The 26532-nt window shown below is 45.0% G+C and overlaps 2 protein-coding genes across 7 annotated transcripts; one reads left to right on the top strand and one right to left on the bottom strand.

Moving 5' to 3' along the window:
- Positions 1-133: 133 nt before the first annotated feature.
- On the bottom strand, positions 134-17580 carry LOC125516011 (uncharacterized). 6 transcript variants are annotated; one of them, XR_015607201.1, is made up of 6 exons: positions 17436-17580; positions 17126-17345; positions 13835-14526; positions 13247-13716; positions 12861-13167; positions 11999-12785 (listed from the first exon to the last, which is right to left on the bottom strand). XR_015607201.1 is itself a non-coding variant. In XM_048681496.2 (3 exons), the coding sequence occupies exons 1-3, from the start codon at positions 17494-17496 to the stop codon at positions 354-356; spliced, it is 324 nt and encodes a 107-aa protein (XP_048537453.1). In that variant the 5' UTR covers positions 17497-17580; the 3' UTR covers positions 134-353. The 6 variants fall into 6 exon arrangements, 1 of the variants encoding a protein (XP_048537453.1); XR_007287205.2 differs by having other exon boundaries at positions 12000-13167; XR_015607202.1 differs by lacking the exon at positions 13835-14526 and having other exon boundaries at positions 12001-13167.
- A 5756-nt stretch (positions 17581-23336) lies between these two features.
- On the top strand, positions 23337-25327 carry LOC125513659 (uncharacterized). The gene is made up of 3 exons (XM_048678825.2): positions 23337-23581; positions 23665-24021; positions 24944-25327. Exons 1-3 carry the CDS (start codon positions 23541-23543, stop codon positions 25128-25130), a joined length of 585 nt encoding a protein of 194 aa, XP_048534782.2. The 5' UTR covers positions 23337-23540; the 3' UTR covers positions 25131-25327.
- Positions 25328-26532: the final 1205 nt, after the last annotated feature.

Here is a 26532-nt window from a genome sequence, read left to right on the forward strand (position 1 = left end):
TCCACTCCAAAACACACCTGGTTCACTTAGACCACTAAACCGGTCTAGTTTATACACTAATAAAATATACATAGAAGACAAAATAAATAGATAGAACCAAAATAAGCAAACAATATTGTAGCGAATACGAAGGTAGTGGGTGCCAAAACCAATAACTTTTTAAACTTCATACATAGAAGACAAAATGTTATCTAATTATTTGATGTGATCAAATAGTATTCCCTAGCGAGCAGCTTGATAAGTAATTATTTTTCCAGTATTTATTCATGCAACAGTCCACCTTAGCCACTAATGACTCAATGCTGCTCTAACTTCCTCTAGAATGTTATCAAGTGCTTCATTGTCCCTGACCTTCAGCATCTGGACCATGAGGCACTTCTTGATTTGTTCTGGATCCTTGAAAATGTGCAAAACCAAAGTCAGAACATATATTTAGCAAATATATGACAAGCGAAAAGGTGTGTGGATCCAACAAAGTCAATGCCTATGTCCCTCTTTGCTGCGTCGCTAGTAATCTTACGCACTGCAAGATTGAAGCAAAAGGATGGACAAGTCCATCATCTCGGAGTGTTGGATCATCCGGAGGCTAATCTCGATCGGGAATGGTCGAGAGTTCCTTATCCATATTGTGTTGGAAAAAGGCACAACAGGGTTTAGATAAAATGTAATTTAAAATAAACAAAAATTCAAACAGGACAAAGTGTCTTGTGTCTATAATATATGAATATTTTCGTAGTAGTAGATATCATCTCAAATGACCAAAAAGAGCTTGTAATATCTATAATAAATAAGTATTTTCATAGTATGCATAGGCAAGAACTTGTACGATTTACCATGTTTTCATAGTCTCTCTTGCTGCATCCAGAGACTATGAAAACATGATAAATTGTATAAGTTCTTGCCTATGCATACTATGAAAATACTTATTTATTATAGAGATTACAAGTTCTTTTTGGTCATTTGAGATGAGATCAACTAAGGTGAAAATATTCATATATTATAGACACCAAGACACTTGTCTAGTTTGAATTTCTGTTTATTTTAAGTTACGTTTTTTCTAAACCTTGTTCTGCATTTTTTCAGTGCAGTATGGATAAGCAACTCTTGACCATTCCCGATCGAGATCAGCCTCTGGATGATCCAAGACCCCATCTGAGATGATGGACTTGTCCATCCGGTTTGCTTCAATCTTGCAGTGTGTAAGATTACTAGCGACGCACCAGAGAGAAACACATGCACTGAGTTTGTTGGATCCATACACTTTTTTAATTTGGAATTCCATGCCCAAGCAGGGGCGCCCGAGGCAGACTCGGTTATCTCAAGAAAAGCGCACCAAGGCGCTGATTGACACTGGCGTGCTCGAGACTTTTCCAAAATACGATGTGTTCCAAACCCCTACAATGGTAACTATTCTCATTCTTATGAATTAGAATGTTTACTATGTTTGCCATTTACCTGTGCCTACCCATTGCAGTATCTACTGCCACTGGCTCTCGTGGATTCCTCCTAGGGGCTAATTGTATTGAATATGAATATGAAAAAGAGGAGGACTCTCTTGATTGGTTATTCGAACGAGACATTATTTCATTTAGAGGACTTTAATGGTAGAGAACCGTAGAAGGAAGCCCTATTAGTGGAGCAAGAGTTTAGCAGCATGTTGCAACAGGAGGTCCTTGGTAGGAACACCCAATTTGTGGAATGACCCGAACAAAAGAACATACATGTTACACCTCAACGGTAATATTTTAAATTGGTCATGCACATTAGAAGCTCACTCATATATCTATTAAAATATGGATGTATTTTTGTTGATAGCATGGACCCAGGATTCAAAGTCTTACAGAAGATGCCCCACCTGTACGAAACTCATTACACATGTGTTCCTGAATAGAATAATCAAATTAAGTGAAAATACGTTTTCTTGACTACATACAGTAGAAGACGATACCAACATTTTCTGACAAACAGGGAGGGGGAGCAAGGAATTTATTATTAAGCTACTCTCAGGGTGTTATCTTTTTCGAATAAGATAATTGTAATCAGACAATATTTTGTCTTCTATGTATGAAGTTTCTTGTCGACTACATCTATTACTACTATTTGAAGAGAGAACCTTTTTTTTCCTAAATCCACATGCTTGGTGTGCCCAGGTTGATAAGTACCATCAAATTATCCCACCTAATTATATCTAACATGGATTAAACTAACCCATCAGTAGGTTAGCAATTAGCAAGTACAAATCTAAGCAAGTACAAAAGTAGCAATATCTGTCCGGCACCCCGATGCTAGCTAGGAATCACCCGTGGTGAACACATCAGATTACAACAATTTTTGCAGATAGCATCTAGAATGATACATTGTGAGACCACACCACATAATATTTCATTCTTGATTGAGAAAAACGAGAAAGGGAAACAATAACATGCTACACATGCCAATTACACTCTCCAAGAGCGAACCTCTTGGAGCCCTCTCGCGATGTCCACGACATCACAAGAGATGAGCGATTTACTGTGCAGACGGTCGTACACGCATTGGATATCAGGAAAAAGAGTGGCCAATTGGGCACACCTTCTTTCGATGCCCCATCGCCGCTCGTTTGGTTTGTCCAGAAGGGATAGAGAAGAGAGAAACGGATCGCCCCCATTCCCGATTCACCACCGTCCCAATTCCTCCCCCTCTCCCTCATCTATCGCCGCCACCACTCACCGGCGCCTTCCTCCACAACCTACAACCCAACCCTTCTCTCCTCCGCTCGCCTTAACCCCACCACCGGCGCGCTCCTTCCACCCCCTCGTCCAGATCGAGCAGCAAGTCCGGATCCACGACCACGGCGGCGCGAGCGCTCCGATGCAGGTTCAACCCACGTGAGGTGGTTGCTCGCTGCGGCTCTTGCCCTTGTGCCGATGCCATGGAGAAGGTGCCCTCTCCATCACTTCTATGTGCTGGTTGTGTAGTGTGGCGCGTTCCGCGGGCAAAAATGTTGGATAGAACCATGGTGCAGCCGCACCTACGCTCAAAGCCACACATCTGTTGGGCCCCATCCCTGGGATTTGTGCCTGACGGCCAAGGTAAAACATGGCGGGAATGTAGCAGGCCTATAGATTCTAATAAGATCTACCGCATGCTAGAATAAAATAATCGCTAAAATAAACAAATTTGGTCCATACACTTTCTTTATTGCTTCGTGATGCACAATGGCTATGGGCCCAGACTTGCATGGATGCCTGAACAATCGCTGCAGATAGTAGTATATCAAGCTAAATCAGTTTTTTAATGTTTCAATTAGACAAATTTCTGTGCATCACAGCAAAGAAAAAAAGGCAGCAATAGTTTCCAGAGAGAATCAAAACTTGAGCATGGTAATGTAGCTGCTCCTGTTGCTATTCTTCTGTTTTCCGGTTTTTTTTTCATTTTTCTTCTTTTTGTTTGTTTATTTTTCCTTTATTTTTTCTTTTCTGTTATGTTTTTATTTTTTCGTGCATACATATCACCCTGAGCTACATTATTATTGGGAAGCCTGAACATGACTCTTTTTTAATTTTCTTTCTTGGTCTTGTGAGCTACAGTGTTATTAGAAGGTGTGCCACATTGGAAGTCTAGCCTGAGAAGGCCTACAAGCAATATGAAAAAAAAACTCACTGTTTGAATGCCAACGTAAATGATGGGTTAACTTAAAGAGTACTGAATCATAAAAATTTGAATGCTAATAGGGCCCATATCCCAATGGGAGGTGTACTACATCCAAGGGTGTTGACCGTAGGTGCGGCCGAGCCATGGTCCTAAAACTCAACTCTCACTCCGCGGGCTGATGGGCATGTTGAGCCAAGGAGGGGCGAACGCTAGATGCTGGTGATATTGATCGGGTACTGGTATGAGGACGAACGCTGGATGCTGGTGTACGAGTTCATGAGCGCCGGGAGTCTAGAGACGCACCTCTTCAAAAGTGAGTTCTTTACTGCTTTCTATTTTCACACTAGTAGAAAAGGGGGCTTTGGTCCAGGCCGGGTAAGCCCATTAGTCCCGGTTCAGTCCAGAACCGGGACCAATGGATGCATTTATCCTGATTCGTGCGGCTAAGGCATTAGTCCCGGTTCACCTGGGCCCTTTAGTCCCGGTTCGTGCCACGAACCGGGACTAAAGGGTGCGATGCCCATTAGTCCCAGTTGGTGGCACCAACCGGTACTAAAGGTTAGACCTTTAATCCCGGTTGGTGCCACCAACCGGGACTAATGGGCTTTGAGGCAGTAGTACCGGTTCATGGCACGAACCGGTACTAAAGGTCCCATTTTCAAACGCCCCCCCCCCCCCACGTGGACCGCCTTTTCAGTTTTAGAAAAAACAAAAGAAAATGGTGGAAATGCCAAAAAAATAAAATAAAATAAGTTTCCCATGTGATATGTGGTCTAGTTGTTGGGAAAATTTACAAATATGAATTTTGACTTTATTTACAAAATCTCTCTGGAATTTGTAAAATGGGCATAACTTTTGCATACGAACTCGGATTAAAAATTTTTTTATGTGAAAAATCATCTACTCGAAAAGTTAAATCCGATGGAGACCGCCTACGGCCTGTTTGCAAATTTGTAGAATCCTCAAATTCCAAAAGGAAAAAAAGTTATGCTCAAATTTTAGTTTTTTTAAATTTTCATTAAATCTGGTCAAACTATGGTCAAACTACTTATTCAAGAAGTATTAGTGTTACTAAATAATTATTCAAGAATATTAGTGTTATTAAATAATTATTTCAGTTTTTTTTGAATTTTGGTCAAATCTGGTCAAACTATGGTCAAACTGTGGTCAAACAATGGTCAAACTACTTATTCAAGAAATATTAGTGTTACTAAAAAATTATTGTTTTTTAGAACAATAGTTTCAAACTCAAACAGTGAAATATGTGACTTCATGCTCAAGCTAAACTCCTAAGGGTTAATAGGATTGACATCTTACTATTGTCAGGAAAACAACGAGTGCAGACTTGGAAACGAAGGAGAATAGAACCCGGAAGTTAAGCGTGCTTAGGCTAGGGGAGTGTGGGAGGATGGGTGACCGTCCAGGAAGTTAGATGATTTGGAATGATGAGGGGTGATTAGAGATTAAATTGAGCAGTGATGAGGGGTGATTAGAGATTAGAGGTTAAAATAATTCAGAAATTTGAAAATAAAAAAAAATCAAAAAAAATTTCAAAAAAAATCAGAAAATTTCCTTTAGTACCGGTTGGTGTTACCAACCGGGACTAAAGGTGGACCGGCCACGTGGAGGGCCTTTAGTCCCGGTTCTGGTTTGAACCGGGACTAAAGGGTCAGGGCATTAGTACCGACCCTTTAGTCCCGGTTCAAGAACGGGACTAAAGGCCCTTATGAACCGGGACTAAAGGCCTTTTTTCTACTAGTGTCAGTTGATCAGTCTAAGGATTAGTACATTTGGTGGTTTTTGAGACCAGCAAGATAGAGACAAATGTTAGTGATTTTGGTCCATTAGTGATGAGCTGTTCTTGTCCCTGAAGTTTCTTTTCTGCAAGTCAAGTAAAATAAAAAATGTATATAAACTATAAAAATGGGGAAGTAACATCACAGCTGAGCCGACAAGTGGGCGCTGGGGGCCGTATGTCATCGATTAGTATTTTCCAACTCAAATGGTCTTTGCAATGGTAGGGTTCAGTTCAGATTTTGTATGTTTTATGTGATGCTCAGTGTCCTGCATTCTGTGTCTAAGCAAGTATAGAGTGGAAGCCTGCCATGGTTCAGTTTGAGAGTCATAAGGGGTTTATGCAAGAACAAAGCGAGAAGAAACAAAAGAACTTATTCCCTTTTGCACCGCAGAAAATTTAGTAGTAATTAAGAAGATAAGTACAACTGGGGTATTAATTAACCAAAGCTAAATTTTACCCATGATGATCGAATGTGCACTATGGGGAACCGATTCAATGTGAGATACCCAGAGCTATATGTGCTCTTCCTCTCCTATCATGGATGGATAATATGCTACTCCGACTGTTAATTGGATGTTACTGAATGTTAAATATTCGCATTATCTAGGGCGGCACGCTATCATGGAAAAGAAGGTTCATCCCACAATCTATAAGCCTGTCCTAATCAAAGGGAACCTGGCCAAATAAAAAATGTGTGGCTAATTTAGTGTGCAATCAAGTTACCATTTAGGGTAACTGAGTACTGGCAAGTGTTCAAATTCCTCTCTAGCTAGATGCATGTTAAAGAAAGATTGATTTACAGGCCATGCGGTTGACCAGGATATTATTACCGAATGAAATTGGAGCTAATCATTCTGTGCCCCATCATGGAGTTGTGGCTGGAAATTCCATGCTACCCACGGCCACATGCCACGCAACATAAAACACAAGGAACCGATTGCTCTCTGCCTTCCAAAGGGACAATTCTTTCTCTTTTTAAAGTCAGACGAATGTAGATATTGGATATTTACTAAAAAAACTGGATATTTTGGATTAAAAATCAAGTATCCAACCAACTTCTTGGTGCTTATAGTTTACAACTCTTGGTTAATGTGGAGTAGGAAACGGACCTGAAACATCCTATTTCCTTCAGGTATAAATGGCTCCCTCCCATGGATGACAAGGATGAAGATCGCTGTCGGTGCGGCCAGGGGTCTTGCCTTCACAAACCCTGAAACACCCAATTTTCGTCAGCCTTGGGTGTTCAGGTACCTGCTTTAGGCCCTGGTTTCCTTTACTTAAGTTTTGTAGATTTATTTTTCTTAGTTTGATGCTATGCATACATTGTTTGATGTCTCTTGGGTTCAGGGTTGGTGTATTGGGCACAAGAAAAAATAGAGGATGACACACGAGGTGAGTTTACTTAGCAAGTCAAAAGCGTTGCCTTTTCTGTAAATACCCATGGCAATACAACACACATGCAGTTTTTTCTGAAACTCTGAAAATGCAACCGTAAACAACAATTTTTTTAATCTTAATTTCCAATTTGATCTCTATTGTTCTTCCAGTTGCTTAGTTGGTTAGAATGGGATGGTGTAAATGAGAGAACCCTGATGTGTGTGTTTATTAAGAGGAGGCACTCGTTAGGTGGGGATTTAGAAGAAGCTAGCAACTGATAGATAACAATGAGCCTTCAGTATTTCTCAAAAAAAATATTCTCACTGTAGGCCTTGTTTTTTTTTTTTCCTTTTGAGGTTCTTTTTACATTTGTTTGTATCCATGTTAAATTAGCGGTTTCGTTATTGCATCATGGGATACTCTCTGTGGTAGACATTTTTTAATTATTATACTCTGTTTCAATGAGCTAAGAAAAAAGAAACCTGAGAGGTCCTGATATTCATGGGCATTTGTTCCTTGGAGTTTAGTCATTCCTTTTTTTCTTCAACTCCGCCTATGTTGTCTCAACATAGTCGGTCCCAAGCCCGGGTAAAGGAGGAGGGTTGTGATAGGCTTGGCGAGCCAACGTAAAAACTCAGCCACTCTTATGGAGATGAAACCCAAAAGATTTTCGTTGGGGCGTAACCCTCTCAGCGACGCGCTACATCGGAACCCGGGTGTGGTGGAAAATGGGCAAGGGCCGGGCCGTCACCCCCAAGGTGGCGCGCTGTATCTTGATCCGGATACGGTGGCAAGTGAGCGAGGATCGGGTGTCGCATCCTTAGTGGCGCGCTACATCGGTGCCCGGATGTAGTGGAAAATGGGCAAGGGTCTTCGCATTTGACTCGACGAGTGTGAAGGGTAAGGAAGCTAGCCGGGCCTAGGAGGATTCGCTTAGGTAGCTGGAACGTAGGGTCTCTGACAGGGAAGCTTCGGGAGCTAGTTGATGCAGCGGTGAGGAGAGGTGTTGATATCCTTTGCGTCCAAGAAACCAAATGGAGAGGACAGAAGGCAAAGGAGGTGGAGGATACCGGCTTCAAGCTGTGGTACACAGGGACGACTGCAAACAGAAATGGCGTAGGCATCTTGATCAACAAGAGCCTCAAGTATGGAGTGGTAGACGTCAAGAGACGTGGGGACCGGATTATCCTGGTCAAGCTGGTAGTTGAGGACTTGGTTCTCAATGTTATCAGCGCCTATGCCCCGCAAGTAGGCCACAATGAGAACACCAAGAGGGAGTTCTGGGAAGGCCTGGAAGACATGGTTAGGAGTGTACCGATTGGTGAGAAGCTCTTCATACGAGGAGACCTCAATGGCCACGTGGGTACATCTAACACAGGTTTTGAAGGGGCACGCGGGGGCTTTGGCTATGGCATCAGGAATCAAGAAGGAGAAGATGTCTTAAGCTTTGCTCTAGCCTACAACATGATTGTAGCTAACACCCTCTTTAGAAAGAGAGAATCACATCTGGTGACTTTTAGTAGTGGCCAACACTCTAGCCAGATTGATTTCATCCTCTCGAGAAGAGAAGATAGGCGTGCGTGCCTAGACTGTAAGGTGATACCTGGAGAGAGTGTTGTACCCCAGCATAAGCTGGTGGTTGCTGACTTCCGCTTTCGGATTCGTGTCCAGCGGGATAAGCGTGCCAAAGTCGCTAGAACGAAGTGGTGGAAGCTCAAGGGGAAGGTAGCTCTAGCGTTCAAGGAGAGGGTCATTAAGGAGGGCCCGTGGGAGGAAGGAGGAGATGCGAACAATGTGTGGACGAAGATGGCGACTTGCATTCGTAAGGTGGCATCAGAGGAGCTTGGAGTGTCCAGGGGAAGGAGAAGCGAAGATAAGGATACCTGGTGGTGGAATGATGATGTCCAGAAGGCGATTAAAGAGAAGAAAGATTGCTTCAAACGCCTATACCTGGATAGGAGTGCAGACAACATAGAGAAGTACAAGATGGCGAAGAAGGCCACAAAGCGAGCTGTTGGTGAAGCAAGGGATCGGGCATATGAGGACCTCTACCAACGGTTAGGCACGAAGGAAGGTGAAAGGGACATCTATAAGATGGCCAAGATTCGAGAGAGGAAGACGAGGGATATTGGCCAAGTCAAATGCATCAAGGACGGAGCAGGCCAACTCTTGGTGAAGGACGAGGAGATTAAGCATAGATGGCGGGAGTACTTCGACAAGCTGTTCAATGGGGAGAATGAGAGTTCTACCATTGAATTGGACGACTCCTTTGATGAGACCAGCATGCGTTTTGTGCGGCGAATCCAGGAGTCTGAGGTCAAGGAGGCTTTAAAAAGGATGAAAGGAGGCAAGGCGATGGGCCCTGATTGTATCCCCATTGAGGTGTGGAAAGGTCTCGGGGACATAGCGATAATATGGCTAACCGAGCTTTTCAACCTCATTTTTCGGGCAAACAAGATGCCAGAAGAATGGAGACGGAGTATATTAGTACCAATCTTCAAGAACAAGGGGGATGTTCAGAGTTGTACTAATTACCGTGGAATTAAGCTGATGAGCCATACAATGAAGCTATGTGAGAGAGCCATTGAGCACCGCTTAAGAAGAATGACAAGCGTGACCAAAAATCAGTTTGGTTTCATGCCTGGGAGGTCGACCATGAAAGCCATTTTCTTGGTACGACAACTTATGGAGAGATATAGGGAGCAAAAGAAGGACTTGCATATGGTGTTCATTGACTTGGAGAAGGCCTATGATAAGATACCGCGGAATGTCATGTGGTGGGCCTTGAAGAAACACAAAGTCCCAGCAAAGTACATTACCCTCATCAAGGACATGTACGATAATATTGTGACAAGTGTTCGAACAAGTGATGTCGACACTGATGACTTCCCGATTAAGATAGGACTGCATCAGGGGTCAGCTTTGAGTCCTTATCTTTTTGTATTGGTGATGGATGAGGTCACAAGGAATATATAAGGAGATATCTCATGGTGTATGCTCTTTGCGGATGATGTGGTGCTAGTTGACGATAGTCGGACCGGGGTAAATAGGAAGTTAGAGTTATGGAGACAAACCTTGGAATCGAAAGGGTTTAGACTTAGTAGAACTAAAACCGAGTACATGATGTGCGGTTTCAGTACTACTAGGTGTGAGGAGGAGGTTAGCCTTGATGGCCAGGTGGTACCTAAGAAGGACACCTTTCGGTATTTGGGGTCAATGCTGCAGGAGGATGGGGGTATTGATGAAGATGTGAACTATCGAATCAAAACCGGATGGATGAAGTGGCGCCAAGCTTCTGGCATTCTCTGTGACAAGAGAGTGCCACAAAAGTTAAAAGGCAAGTTCTACAGGACGGCGGTTCGACCCGCAATGTTGTATGGCGCTGAGTGTTGGCCGACTAAAAGGCGACATGTTCAACAGTTAGGTGTGGCGGAGATGTGTATGTTGAGATGGATGTGTGGCCACACGAGGAAGGATCGAGTCCGGAATGATGATATACGAGATAAAGTTGGGGTAGCACCAATTGAAGAGAAGCTTGTCCAACATCGTTTGAGATGATTTGGGCATATTCAGCGCAGGCCTCCAGAAGCTCCGGTGCATAGTGGACGGCTAAAGCGTGCGGAGAATGTCAAAAGAGGGCAGGGCAGACCGAATTTGACGTGTGAGGAGTCCGTTAAGAGAGACCTGAAGGATTGAAGTATCACCAAAAAGCTAGTTATGGACAGGGATGCATGGAAGCTTGCTATCCATATGCCAAAGTCATGAGTTGGTTGCGAGATCTTATGGGTTTTACCTCTAGCTTACCCCAATTTATTTGGGACTAAAGGCTTTATTGTTGTTGTTGTTATCTTCCTTTCAATTATTTTTTTGCTTTGTCTTCGCCTTGACACTGTATTGTTTCGCAGGTGCTGATCTTGGTGTCGATTGCTGCCTCGCTTTCCGTCCGCTTCAGTTGGTTACATGTTTCTTGGGAGTTCAGGTAGTTGATTCACCCCTAATTTACACGATCTACTCGGGAATAAGCGAATGATATAATTATAATGTCAATTTGGTCGGCAAATACTGCTGCTTCTAGAATCTGAATGTACACCCTCTACGTTTCTTTGGATAAGGCTATTAAAGAAATTGTAGGCCTTGTATTATTCAAAGAAGCGTTACAATAGCTGCCTGAACTATTTCCCTAGCTGTACATGACCATTAGTCATTTGTCTTGCTGTAGTTGAAAAGTTCCTAACATGCTGGCATATTTGCCCTGCAGGATTGGGCAATGGGATGATAGTGCAGTATCCCGCATTGCACATATAATGGTGGGCATGCTAGCCGGAAGTCTAGCTCACGTAACTACCAAGGTATTTTTGCATAAGGCTCTTATATGTACTCCCTCCGGTCCTTTTTACTCTGCATATTAGGTTTGTCTGAAGTCAATCTCATCCAACTTTGATTAAGTTTATACAAAAAATTATTAACAATCACATAACAACACATTTATTATTAGATCCATCTCGGAATATATTTTCATATTATATTTATTAGATGTTATAGATGTTAATATTTTTTAATATAAATTTGGTCAAACTTAGCAAACTTTGACTTCAGACAAAACTAATGTGCAGAGTAAAAAGGACCGGAGGGAGTAGTTTTCCAGTTTTAGTTATAGTCCCACTGTCCCAGCATGTTGATTACTAAATTCATTTAGGTTTAGATTTGATGTGCAAAGCTATATTCAGTTGTCTTGTCTTCTACTGCAAGAGCCTTTTTGTGTTGTTTTGCCACCTCATCTTCGAAGTCTCATTCAGAACCTGAGTAATAACAGTGAAACCACTGAGAAGATTGTTCATATTCTTACATGATACTCTATATCTTGGATGTGAGCTAATAGAGACTGTTGCAGCACGCAAGCTATCTCTTCATGTTTTATGTGTTTTGCTTATATACTTGGCTGTTATTATGGGAAGTAACCAATGGTATAGTGTTGCTTCACCGAAAACTCATAGGCGCGCTCGTCCTCGCCTGGTCACGATATCATTCACCGTTAGATGCCATGCAGATCTGACACAGCAAGCTTTTGTGGGGCATAGCCGATTTTAATAATGTAACGGGTTGGACAACGATACCGTGACGTCGTTTGGATGCTGACGGCCGCATCCGCCTCGTACCAGCGGGCCTCCCTGCAAATGGATCGTTGTTATCCATTGTACGCTTCAGTAGGTGCAGCAAGTGCGCCAAGAACCCACATAACTGCTCACTGATTGGTTTTAAGCTAGAAGTCGTCGTTCCGAGCTAGCATCACTCCAGTGTGGAGGTTCCATCTCGCCGCGTCTTCTGCTACAGGCGGCCACTCAATACTTCAGCTAATCACCGCGGTAGTACAGGCACCGCCGGATTTCCCTCCCAAGCAGCTTTGGAAATCAAGCATTCGACATCTGAATGAGTTCCTGCTCCTCCTCCCAGTACACAAACTCCTACAGTTTTATTCAGGCGGCTCACTACGACATTGTTTGCTCTTAGAGGAAAAAATTCAGTACATCCCGGTGTACAGGAAAGTTTGTTTATTCAGAAACAAATTTTTTTTTGCACAATCTTCAAAACTGCAGTATCAACTACATCAACCTCATGCAGGCAGCACCTTGTGAAGCGCGATGTTAGGATTGTGGCAAGTGTTCCTCCGGTACCCAACCAGCCAACACCACAATTTGTTCATGTCAGCTCTTTCCCCAACTTCTTTGGCATGTCGACCCGGTCAGGGCAGGTCGTGCGCTTTCCTCCATTTCTTCCTACATATGGTACATAACCGGGTTTACTTGCTTGAACCACACCCAACTGTCTCCCCAATATTCTCGTTCTGTTTCTTCTTTGAGCTCTTCAACGCTCTGTCATCGAACAGAGGCTTGTCTCGACTGCTAGTTGGTCTCTCTGGCTTGTGTTTCCGAAGCGGTGCCAACAGGCCAGCTAAATTACCGATGGCACTCCCCTTGACCTGAGCAGTACATTTATCGGTGGAGTAACCACCAGCAGAATTCAGAACCAAACAAAATAGTTTTGTGCGATGTACCTTCACAGCATGCAACACAATAGCCCGCTATGCTCGAATTTTCCACATTCGTAGAGAAACTCTGATCTTCCATGCGCACCTCATACATGATGTGGCACCATTTATCATGCTTCTCTGGATGGTGTCGTCCGCTTCACGGGTTATTTTACGCCTTTCTCTGCCTCTTCAATCTTGTATTGCTGCCTCCTACCAAACTTCTCGAACATTGCCCGAGTGTAAATCTCTTGCATGCTGCTCCAGAGACGTATCATTGCAGGGCACTCACATCAGCACGATCTAGTATTGCTCTTCTCTTCTTTGGCATCCCCTGGAGCAGACATAAGTAACCATTTCCACAGTCAGGAAATATACACAACGGGTCAAAAAAACTTTCTGCTGGCACTTACCGAGCAGCTGCATACAATCTCTTCCATACATTTTGTGGGCTCAACATTCAATCTCTCTTGCTGTATCGGATACCAAATCTAATTTTCCGAGAGTACACCTGTACAAGTTGTACAGGTGTTGCTCCGGGAGCAACGGCCGCCCAGTCTATCGAGAGCCTCTGCTACGCCTCGAGTGCAGGCCTGCCTGATCCCCCCCCTGCGGTCCACCGTCTGCATCGCTATCCTCTGAAACATCTGGAAGAGCAGAAACGCCAAGGTTTTCCGCAATCAAGACCTCCCTCCCCCCGAAGTAGTGCGCTGCATCGCTGCCGATGTCTCTCTACAGGTCATACGCCTGACCAAGCAGAGTCGAATGTAGCCCCAACTCCATGAACAACTAAATTGCGTCTCTTCTTCTCTGCGAATCCTTCAAAAGTCTTCTCTGGTGCACATACCCTCCCGGCGCACAGCAGCGGTGTTCAACGCGAACTCTGCATTCAAAGTTTCAAACAGTAAATCATCATATCGACTCGCTTGTAATCGCATCTCAAATCGCCGGCACCCCTTGACATGGGCAACAGGACACCATCACTGCGGGTGGAAGCTCACCTTTTGCGTTCATCCTGGTGACTGTGGGTCGTCTTTGCTCGTCGACTGGCCGGGAGTCCACTAATGCGTTGCAGCTGTCTGGCAAACCATTTAGATCAAGAATCGTCGACACGACATCAGGACAAACTTCTCGGCACGAGTTGCTCGCGGCCACTGACAGCCCTTCACTGATCCATGGAACAACGGCAGGAATGTGTGTTGCTTCTTTTGGGGACCCCAAATTTTTAGGCAAAAATAATAATATTAAAACATATAGGTGTGAGTTTTTTTTAGTTGACATTATACAAAAGATACGCTAGGTGTGGTGTTACATTGCCAACAATTTTGAAAACAGTGCGTACCGAGCAACCACAAACGATCTTCTGCATGCATTTTGTTCTCTCAACATGGGTGTTCTTGCCGTACCTTATCCTGAACCTAATTTCCCAGAAATACAGATTGTAAAAGACACATGTCACGGAGTTTCTCCTATAAAGAAAAGCCAACGAGGGTTAGCCTTTGGGTTGGTCTCATTTTTTTTTTATAGAAGTCACATGCCTCCCCGAGTGAATTGAATTTGTTTCCAACAGCAGGGACCAGGGACAATGACTGTGGCAGTCTTCTCATTTGCATAACCTCTCAATGCTTTCTCCAGGGCACTTATCCTGCCAGCACATGGTGGACGTTCAGTTGGTGCATGCCCAACGCGAACCCTGTAACGTTTTGTAGGTCCATTTTTTAGTGATGCATAATCAAAAAATCTGGGAATAATTGACAGGTTTTTTTGGAACAAAGACGCTAGAAGCGTCTGGCTTTAAATTAATAAAGCCCACAGACACCAAGTTCAACAAGATACAACTAAGGAAGATTAAAAGTAAACGTTCGGTCCACGACCGTCATCCAAACCGCTGCATAAGGTTCAACGCGAAGGCAATATTACATCCGAACAAAGCATCCATCACGGAAGACCTAGCTAACATAAACTCCCACGAAACCTCCAAAAGCTTCAGCTGCTCGGCGGAGCTTGCCTTGCCAACACCTGGATAGTCTTGATGAGCGTCATGACCTCCGACATATGCTCAGCATCGCGCTCCTTCCCCAGCAGAGTCCACGTCTGTCACGTCCATGTTTTTGTCTGCAGCACGGATCTTGACGCTTTCCATGGAGGTCAAGTCCCCGAGCTTGGCCTTGGCGCGCACGCTAGGAGCCCGAGTCGCCACCGGAGTCGCCCTGGATCTATTGGCCTTGGATGCCGGCCCTGGCACCTCCAGAGCCGCTCCTAGCTCACCCCCCAACGCCTCAAGCGAACCCGCAGTCTCCTTGGCCACCGTCTTGCTCCCAGGCTTACTCCCAGTAGTTTTCATGGCCTGCCGACCGGAGCCGCTCGACATGCGCCTGCCCGAGGCCGGGGTGAGGTCCGAATCCACGTTGAGAACGTAGCCCGCCACCGAACCCCCACCGCGCGCAGGGGAAGCAGGCAAGGTGCCTGTCTCTGTCGACGCCACCGGCAGAGGCACGATTTGAGCTGTCAGGTTGGAACCATACTCGTCGAAGGATGGGTCCAGGGAGCGGGCAAGGGGAGGAAAGCTAACAGCAGTGTCTTGAGTTGCAACCAGTCCCAACTTATCCCATGTCTCTGTATCAACAGAGGTGTCTTGAATACTGTCTTCTGGCTCCTCCGCCATCTCGCCCATCACCACGTCGCGACCAGCCAAGGCCGCACCAGGGCCATCCGCCTCCTTCCGGGGAGCCACAGCCGAAGATTTGGCCACTTTCACACCATTGGCGGCGTCCTTGGAGGGGAAACCCGTAGATGACCCAGGCTTGGGCGGCCCGCCTTTGCCTTGCTGGCCCTCTGGAGGGGGAGCGGAGGGGCCCGCCCCAAGAGCCCCACCGCCGTCTCCCAGACGCCGCGGCATCCGCTCCAGCTCCACTTTGATCTGGTACCCTTCGTGATTAAACCGCACCTCAACTGTGCCATTAAGTTTTGGCGGTGTCTTGCAGGCGAGTTTCATCCTCACAGGTCCCAACTTAATGAGTGAGAGCTCGTCGACCACGATCGGACGGCCCAACATCTTGAACGCCTCCTTGATGCGCTCCATCTTACGGTGTTTCTCAGGAATCCCGTGGAGCCGCACCGAAACTTCTGGCATCACCAACAGGGGGATCACCTCATTCACCACATCACGCACCCTAGCAGTGATATCATTGATAGAAAGGAACAGTTTGCCACTAGTCCGAGCCATATGGAGGAGATCTGCGGAAGGAAACACCACCATAAAATCGTCCTCTCCCACTTGAGTGACTTGCCAGTCCCAGTCCCCCGTGACCATGTGCTTGAGTTCTTGTTTGAGGACCCGCAGGTTCAGACGGCCCGGCTCGGCAGAGAGGATAGCAGCGTTGCCAGAAGATAGCTGCCGCGGCTCCTCGGGGTCCTCCTCCTCTTCGAACTGAAGGCAGAAGAAACCTTCCCCTGAAATAGCGCTTCCCATAATCTGCACGCACGGCTGCCGACCCCTTATCGGGCAGTGCGCAGAAGCATGGCTTTCTTCTTTGCACAACACACACAAGGGCAAGAACGTGCACTTAGACCGGAAATCTCCAAGTCTCCCACACTTGAAGCATTCCACGTCCGGTGCCTCCGGCACGTCCTCCACCGGAATGGGTGTGCTCGCCGTGCCCTTCGAGCCAAGGGGCACGTCACCGCCATAGGTTCGGCAGCCGTCCTGGATCTCTTGGCCAGAGGATCCCCGTGGCCACCACCACAGTTGGGGTGTCCCATCGGCTTGCGCTCGAGCTCCCGTCGACGCGCCATCTCCTTCTTCTTCTTTTTTCTCTCTTGCTGTTGGATCCACCATGCGGGAGGAGGACCCCAATCCCCCTCGCGCCCTTCTTCCTCTTGGAATCGCTCAGATCTGCCACCTTGCTTTGCACGCATCGCCTTCTTCGCCTTCTCCCGCAGGTCTCGCTCACGCCGCCGCTCCCCATCCAAGTCCGAGGCCTCCATAGGCCGCTTCTCCGCTCGCCGGCCGCTCATCACCGCCGCTGCGAACGAGATGTCGAGGGGGGGGGGGGGGGGGGGAGGGGGAGGAGTGGGCCGAATGGATCTGGCGAGGTGAGCTAGGCGCCACACCTCTTTTTTGGATGCATAATTGACAGGTTTCACTAAATGTTATTATACGCCATGACTGCAGGCTCACATGAGGCGAGTTTCAAATACGTTTTCAGCAGAAAAACAAGTTCAGATAGTGACATAATGCAATCTAGTTCAAGGGATATAAGAACTACGGATTCAGTATCATATTCACAAACCTTTTGGTCCAGCCGGGCGTCTGAGGATCATCTTTGCTAGTTGACTGCTCTGAGGTTGGAGCTGACAGTGTCGCGCCCCTGCAAGCGCTGTTGAAATCTGCTTCCAAGCGCTGCCTCACCCGCGTCGCCGATGCTAGACTCGGAGGGTGTGCAGAGGAGAGTTCCAGTGGGTTCGTTTCGGAGTATGGAGTCGCCGCCGGTAAGATCCCACAGGGGAAATCTATGGAAAAGCAGAGAGCATACCAATAAACTGATCTGCTACATACAGCGTGCCCAACTACAAAGGATGAAGCAGCGGCATGGAACATACCTATCAAGGGGATCTGATAGGAACTCGAATCCATCGTGTTCCACACCTCCGCCATCGCCATAGCTATGAGCTCTGGAGCATTGTGTGGCGCCGCAAGGGATATGTTTGGTTTTTCCCTTCAAGGGCCGAGTAAAGAAGGGGAGAGGTCGACATACGGCGTCCCATTTGCATATCGATTTAAAAAAACGGCGTTACTTGTAAATTGTAATGTTTTACGGACCGTCAGGTTGCATCACGTACCAACAGCACAGAAGAAGGGCATCGTGACGGTTCCCCCATTTTGCATGGCGCCGTTCTCGTATCATACTTTTCTCCATCCGATCGCATTGATTTCGTACGTGGATGGGGCGCTGTCTCATTGGCGCACGTTCCAGGAGCAGGCGAGCCCGTCCTCTCTATCGCCCTTCTTACTATGCTATCAGCCATTTTTTGACTTTTTAACTTCGCTACCAAAGGTATACGTAGGCCTTAGATATACGCATTATAGCAGAAATATGGAATATTTTGTTAAAGCGTTGCAACATCAATGAGATGATTGATGGAGAACTCAAGCTGCCTTTTCCCAGTAACTTGTTGCCATCCATGTCCATTTTGACGCCTTCTGCCTCTGAACATCATGTTGCTTAGGTGCTCATCTTGGGAAAACTAATCCTGGGAAGCATCTCTTTGAATATCAGTAGTTCAATACAAACATGTGCATTTTTTAGATTGATGCTTCCTATTGCTCATTAATATAGGTTGTTTTGCCTCTGTCTATGGTGTCTTTTTTATTTATGTGACTGAAACTTGAAGTATATTTATTATTGCCCTCTTTGTTTTTTTTTAATTTGCCGGCTGAATAATTAGAGTTCATAGCATATTACGATTTCTTACTAATAACATTGCCAAATCTTTACCCATCTAAAGTAGCTTTTAGAGTGGTCAAAGAGACTGAATTTGTCCTTCACTATTATTTGGTGCTTCTCCAATTCAAGGCGAGTGATACAACCTGCATTTTTCATGTTAGTCCCCTAGCTTTTACTATATGCTACTGCTAATGGTTCTTGTGAAGGCTAGATACATTAATTATCTGTGGGCTAATTCAATTTTTCCAAGTGAATTAGGTCACACGGAGAATCAGTTCGATTGGCAATTGTTGGGGTACAGATTGCAAAATGCTTTTCCAGATGGAACCATCAGCAAAAAAATCAAAGCAGGTAATTGTTGCCTTCAGAATTTATTTATTTCTCCCTTAACTTGCTGAACAATCATCATGCATCTTATCCTAATAGTTTGTGTATATATGTTAGCAAATGAAATTCAAGGACTCAACCAGCAAAATATGGAGTTTTGATACGTCATCTAATTATAGCCTTGATTACCGTGCTGCATTCTGTCATGCTGTTTTTTTATGCGCCAGGCGCTGCAAAGCTGAATTGTCTATGCCGTTTTCCTATCTTTTAGACATGCATTCAGCTGCTTAGTTTGTTTCTGTTACTTTTTATGGCATCTATGACATGTAGGCATATACAATCCTTAACCGAATCTTGCTGAATCTTCTACATTTTCCATACAGACATGTCTTTTCTTTGCCCAAGCAACAAGACAAGCTGGTAGCACCGATTTGCAGGACATTGTCGATTCATGAATTTTATTGTTTGCGCTTTGATGTGCTAGCACGAGGTCTGTCCAAATTTTAGAACTTGCATTGAGATATTAATTTTAGAGTTAATTACACTTTTCATACATAAACCTGTATTCGTTGTACAGATTCATACATAAATTTGAAAAATAACACAAACCGATCCTACAACTTGCGTTTCGGGTACGTTTCAGTGCATTTCCGTTAACTCTCCGCTAAACACCGCGCGTTAGTTCGTCCACGCTCCATGCTTACATGTGGGTCCCATCAGTCAGTGGCTAGGAAAGAAATGGAAAAATAATAAAAATTAAGGCGCGCAGCAAGTTTCAAACCCATGGCGCACGCTCTGCTAGCCACTGTACCACGTGGTCATTCCTGTTAATAGCAGTGATATAATTAATTTGTTCACTTGAGGATACTAATTGATTTGGGACCAAAATATGCGCTGCACGGGGTTTGAACAACTATTTTTTTTCTTGATTTTTTTTCATTCATTCAAAAAAATACGCGTCAGCCAACCTTCTCATAAAAAACATGGCAAGACACATTTTGTCAGGTAGGTGATGAAATAAATCATATTTTTATACTATAATTTTTAATTCAAAATTCATTTGAAAATTTGAAACAGAAAAATACCAAAAATTCAAGATTTTCCAGAAACTGGTTTTTTTGGTCCCTCCGGGAAAAAACTCAAATCGAGAAAAAAGAAACTTGTTCAAACCCGTGGCACGTATTTTGGCTTCCAATCAATTATCATATGTTTTTTTGCGGGGAAAATCAATTATTATGCTAAAGAATATACTTTTTGAACAACGAAAGATACCGAGATTGACGAACAAAAACCTTGTTCACAAGTCACAACCCTGTGCAGTCAATTATTATTGTCAAATGTATAAATAAAGTATATCTCTGTCATTAACAGAAGTGACGTTGTGGTGCAGCGGATAGCGCCATGTGCTTGCGTTGTAACGTCCTGTGTTCGAATCTGGTTGGACATGGGGAGTTAACAGAAATGTATTGAAACGTACCCGAAATTGAAGTTGTAGGGCCGGTTTGTGTCATTTTTCAAGTTTATGTATGAATTTGTACATTAAGTGCAAGTTTATGTATCAATAGTGTAATTAACCCTTAATTTCATTTGACCTTTCTGAATAATATTGTACCAAAATCATGCTTCTTCGCTAAGCTGTTTTCTTTGCTATAGTTAAATCTGAACAGGCTTAGTTGAAACTTGAACCTTCTAGAGAATCATACAGCTATGGCATTGATTCCTTTTACATTTGGTTATGTAATGATCCCTTTTTCATTTTTAATTAATGCAGGAGTGACCGAGGAAGATCCAGATAATGTAAGTTTATTTGTATTCATGTAAAGGCAATTTATTTTATCTTCATTTATGCCATCCAGATGTAATCACATGCTCAAGCTACATGGAAAGCCAATAAGAGTAAACAAGATAAGGACTTCAGTTCAATATATACAAACCGTCTATCGTCTTAGCTTATCTCTAAGACTTGTTGATCCTGCGTTGTGATGGTCCGACGAACTCTGCTTCTCTTTTGGAGATCCCCTGCCTTTTGGAGCATCTAAGGCTTCGATTTCAGTTCAATGTTGTGCTCTATCATCCACCTTGTAAGACTAATATGCACCTACTACAGCTATGTCTGATGATTGAACACTTTTCTAACAAGCTTGTGCTAAATGTGATATTTTAACAATTGAGTTACTCTGAAACGCATATGCACGTGCACAACTGCACCACCAAGGCAAGTGCGCACAGGATCGCATAAGAGACGCGCCCCAGCCTCTAGTTTCTACACCAAAGTGTGAGCATTCCTCAGTTCTGACTTTGAGTAGTCCTATGTGGACCAGTTTACGGTTGGTTGTGAAGTGGCCCATTCTTTTAACATCCTACACAGTTTAGTCAAAATTTTGGATGAAAGAAAACAAACATAAAGAAAAAAGAAACAAATGCTACCATTCATTTACAAGCACCTACTGTAAGTATTTGAAACATAGTAAAGTAAAGAAAATGAAAAATAACCTTTTGAAAAAGTACAACAGTTGAGATTATTCTTTGACCTACAGGATTTCTCTTTCATGTTAAGGACAAGCTAAATAGGACATAAAACATACTTAGAAACTTGATAAGTTGAAAGAATAAAATACATCAGATTACAACATTATTTGCAGATAGCATCTAGAACGATACAGTGTGAGGCCACACCACATAATATTTCATTCTTGACAGAGAAAAAGGAGAAAGGGAAACAATGCACTACAGAAAAAACTCGGCAAAGACTTTGCCGGTACTCGGCAAAATCGGAAATTCCTACCGAGTACAGAATGAAAGAGAAATAATGTTGCTGGCGGGGACTCAGCAATGATGTATCCAAGAAATCAGGTTGCGCCATGTGGCATTATCGCCGAGTGTTACACTCGGTAAACATGTTTCGTCGAGTATCGAACTCGGCAAAGCATCTGGCAGTGGAATTTTTTTTGTTTGCCTTGCAACAAATCACTTTTAAATAATATCTCACATATATACAGCAACAATATCACTTCGCAGATGACTCAACCATTGCTACATTATAGTCAAACAACATATGATCTCAAATATGGCACAAACACATTGCCTCAAGCACACAAACACAATGTTCTCAAGCATAGCAAGTTCAGAAAAGCACAAGTGCATGCATAGGAAAGCACAAAGTTCATGAAGATAACTAGGGTTTTTTTCACAACGGGAACATTGAAATTAGCTATTGGGATTACTTGCTCAACTCCAGGATTGGCTACCGCCACATTGTTAGACCCAGTTGAATGAATGACATGTAAGCACATGAGAATGAATGACATGTAAGCACAAGAGACGAATAATATGAATGGTGAGAACTAAGATGGTGATTGAATTAACTCAAAGAGAACTCACCATGTCCAAGGCAGGATCATCTTTACGGTGGGTTGGTGATATTGGCATAGTTTTGCCACTCATGGCATAAAGTTGTGCAACCATCTCTTTCAATGTGTACAATTCATGGTTCTATTTCTCTATGATGGACCAGTCTTCAGCCCCCGATCTCTGCTGGTCCTCCCACAGTCCCTGTTCTGCATCCAGTCAGACCTACAACATGCCAACGCATTGTCATCAGTGTTGCAAGGCAAATATGCATGACCACTGTATTGATGAATGAAGAAGAACTGGCGTGAATTGCCTCATACATGACCTCGAAATGCATAGGGCGTACCTCTATGCTAGGACTTGAGCCCATACTCATAACCCTCACTGCATCTTTTCTGGGTAGGCTTGAGCCCGTACTCATAACCCCCATCTGCCCATTCATCCTACTGTTGTTAGCAATAAGAGCCACCTTAGGGTCGGAGGGCCCATCCACGGGATCAGGCTCCTCCCCGTGCGTTTCCTTGTACTTGGTGATGTATTTCTTCCCCTTGTAACGAGATTTATTTGAATTACCGAGGTAACCTCACGCAACGGATATGGCTTGCGGTTGGACTACTGACTCCTGATGCAGGACACATGCCGGTCAAGATGTAATTTGGACATATCCCCCACTTAGTCTTGTTGCATGCACATCTTAACAGGTATCTTCCATTGCATAAATTAAGATCAAGATGATCCCGATCACAAACATATGGTTATAAGAATCAAGTCCTCATACCCATGCCTGCTTTAATTCTAATGTTTACGTTCGTCAGTGTTAATGATCGTGTCTCTGAAAACTAGAATTCAACCCTCTCGCAAAAGCTTGATAGAAACCCTTGTTATAGTGCATGTCGTCTCGTTGGTTCGATAACTCAGGGTCACACTCGGGAAAAAGGCGTGGAACATTTCTACTACCCGTACCAAATCGCTAAATGGACTCACCACGGTCTCACGTCTTGTTATCTCCATGTGATGGACTCATTCTAGAGGTTTTAGTCCTAACACAACTGGATTCTAGAGGTATTAGTCCTAGAGATCGGCCTTTTAGCACCCGGGAGTCTGGACTCCCTCTTATCATGACCATCCAAGCACAATATGAAACTTTGAGATCTATGCCATGTCTAAAAACGCCAGTTTGATTAGCAACCTCGTACTGAGTGCGGCCGTCCTGCACGCAGTGACAGATGCACGCAGCGCATCGACGGCCCTGCTGCGCGAGGTGATCTGTGCAAAAGAAAACGTCAGATTCAGTAAAGCATGCATACATAGCTGGATACAAGCAAATGCATCCCCTAAGTCGCCCCTTGTGGGCTCGCCGAGGTATGTTCGGTCGTACGATTGGGCCGGTCCGGTCAGAAAGTGCAGGGCGCACATTATTGCATTTCGGCTCACGGGCCCTCGCTTCGGCTGGGTGGCGTGTACGTCTAGCACGGCCGCTCTCAGGTCCTACGTCTAGCACGGGATTCCTTTTCGGATTTGGGGGAGGACTGCGGCGAGCCGGAGGCAGTGGCGCGCGCCCGTGGTCAGTCAGGCTCTGCTCATGGCGATTCCAGCTGCGGAGGCGCCGGCGCTCGACTTTGGGTGAGTGAAAACTCTGCTCTTTTATTTTTGTTCTTCGATGGAATCTGTAACTTACGAGCTCACACCGCTCGCCGGTACTGCAGATCGACGTCGACTGCCAACGATTCAGCAGCGCGCTTGGGGGCTTCCGTTACGGCCGGTGGCGGCGCCACGGCGGCCGCGTCAGGAGTAGGCCCGCCGGAATCAGTCGTCCACCCGTTCTCTCCTGATACGCGCCGGTCGGATGAGGGTGGGGCACAGCCGGCGGCGGAGAAGGCTTTGTCTGATGTTGAGTTCTCCGGGGGGATCCTGCACCACGTTCAGCTCAGGCGGTGGCGATGTGGCTGTCGGACGCGCCCATGGCGCGGCGCCGCCTGTCGTCTCGCGCGGCTCGATTCAGTTCTTACCCCACAGTGCGCAAGCATCCGCAAACACCACCATCCGAGTTGCTGGAAGCGCAGGTATCTCGTTGATTTCTTTCGCTGGTGCCTAAGAGGCGTTCTTGCTGATTCCCATTCATATGTGTAGCTAGGAATTAGCAGGCTGCCAGGATTTATTTTTTGCAGCCATCTGAAAATCTGGCTAGGTCGACTAAGTAGAGTCTGAATCTACTTTGGTGGATTTTTCTACAGCTTCGATCCGGTCATAATATAAGGATTTTTTGTAAAGCGTCATCAGCCAAGTGAACTTAGGGCGATTAACGCCTTTGCCTAAACATAGACAGTGTTGAAAATTCTATTGCCGCAAAAAGCTCAGAATTTGCGAGATACCAATCGCTAGTGGTCTTGCAGGAGTGACTGGCCTTGGCAATCCTAGCCTGTTCCAATTTAGTTTGTGGTCCAATGTACAATGCAAAGAGGGGGAAAAGAGCTTTTCCCATGCGTGCCTTTGTTTTCCCTTAAGTTTCTTCTGATTTTTGGTGGTAATTAGTTAGTTACAAGGCCACGGGCGGCAGACGATCGGCGATGCGGTAGCAGTGATCGCGTGCCGTCGCGTTGAAGCTTCTCTATGAGGATTCGCTGGCTTGGGATTTTTTTCTAGCAATCTGATTCTTGTCTAGTAGGAGCAAGTTGCCGAATTGGTGCATTATGCTTGTTTGTATTTGTTTTTTCCCAGCTCGAACCGTAAAAATGCCCAAGCATACTCTAGTTGATTTTCAGAAAAATCGTCCGAGGGCAGCTAACGTCCCTGGTCAAATTTACATAGGTTGATTCTATTGCCACAAACCCGTGAATTTCGTGTAGTAAGCATAGTGGGTGGCACACAGGCAGTACAATCTTTATTTGTCAATGTTCATAAATGTAAAATTAGAGAAAAAAATGGTTTTCCCAACTACAGGCATGCTTTCTGTTTATCTTGTTTTCCTTCTGCTTATGTTGGCAGGACAAGAGGGCCGCAAGCACCAGATGAGCGGGCGGCGGTGGTTGATCGTATGCCGGCACTTGAAGCTGCCATACAAAGGTTCGCTGACAGGGGGACTGAGGTAGTTGTCAACCTGGCGCTTGGCACAATTTTCGATTCTCTATCAGAGGCGTATGAATTCTACAATCTTATTCTCGTCGCTGGTTAATTTTCTTGGTTAATTTTCATTGACAAAAGAGCTTGAATTGCTAGTAAAAATAACCACCGGAGTTGCATGATTAGGTCCTTTCTCCAATATTATTCTCGTCGCTGTTTCTCTGTTGGGATGGTGACATTTTTTAGTGTTCAAACATTGCAAAGGGAAAGCTATACTTCAGTATAATCCAACTGTAGAAGTTTGGTGAATTTCGTGCAGCAGTCTGAATGTAGAGTGGGGGAGAGAATATATTTTGGATCAGGCTTGGCAGAAAGTGGTCCTTACTCGTTTTCTTAATCATGACTCGGTGTTTGGTTACAGTAGTACGCGTGCCCCGACATTATGTACACTGGTTATTTTTCATTGACTAAAAAAATGTACATCTTTCATGGCGCGTCCGATACCAAACATCACGTTGCTTCCACCTCCGACCGCCTCGATGAGAAGGTTGATGCCAACGCCGGTGATGAAGAACGCGTACTGGTCCTCCCACAACCAAAAGTCGCACGGGCCTCCGTCCTGTGTCAGTTTCAAAACTGAAAACTGAATGATGAACAAGAAAATACAAAGCAAACAGAAGAAAACTGCAACATCTGATAGATGGGTGTACAGATAACAGACTTACTCCCTGATTCGGGCATTTGTAAAAATGAACGCCGGGATTCCGGTCTATCCCGGAGACAAACCATCTAGTCCTCGTCCCGGCACACCTCGGGCACAGGATCAATGGCAGCGGGGGCAGGGGTGTCCGGAGACGATGAGCGAAAGATGAGCTCCGGGACATTGCGGCACGGCGACGTCGACGGATCACGACAACTCGGGGTGCTTGTGTGCGTGTTTGAAGCAGAACGTGCAAAACGATCGGTCCTGCACGCAGCGGCTGGTGCATGAGCCTTAAATACATGCAGCTGGGTAAAGTGTTTACGTTATACAGTGTTCGGTGCAAGGGTAATATTGTGTCCTTTCGCCTATACATGTGCAGTGCTTGCAGCAGATGAGTCAGTCCGGCTGTCAGTGCATAGTACAACGGATACAACGAATACGAAACATTACGTTAGTTGGCGGCGCTCTATACTCGAAGTAGCACTTCCAGCTAGTCCTAATCGCGATGCTCCGCCAGCCGTGGATGCGCTGCGTGCAGCTGCCGCTCCGTGCAGCGATGGACTTCTCACCTCGTACTTTTGTATATGCAGCAATTTTACCGTGTTTGGAGCGCCACATATCATGCATCACTAGGTCTAGCCACCTACTGTTTGTAGGATGTGTACCTAGCATTGACAGATGTGACCAGTCATCTTTACCTCCAACTCTCTCTTTCTCTCTCTACTCATTGTCACTTCTCTCTCAGCTAGATGCACTGATCCGACTCTACGAAAAACGCATGCGTAGCCACACCTTTTAGTGAGACTGTGAG

This window comes from Triticum urartu, chromosome 6A, assembly GCF_056163025.1.
Source record: "Triticum urartu cultivar PI428250 chromosome 6A, HENAU_Tu73, whole genome shotgun sequence".
Classification (NCBI taxonomy): domain Eukaryota; kingdom Viridiplantae; phylum Streptophyta; class Magnoliopsida; order Poales; family Poaceae; genus Triticum; species Triticum urartu.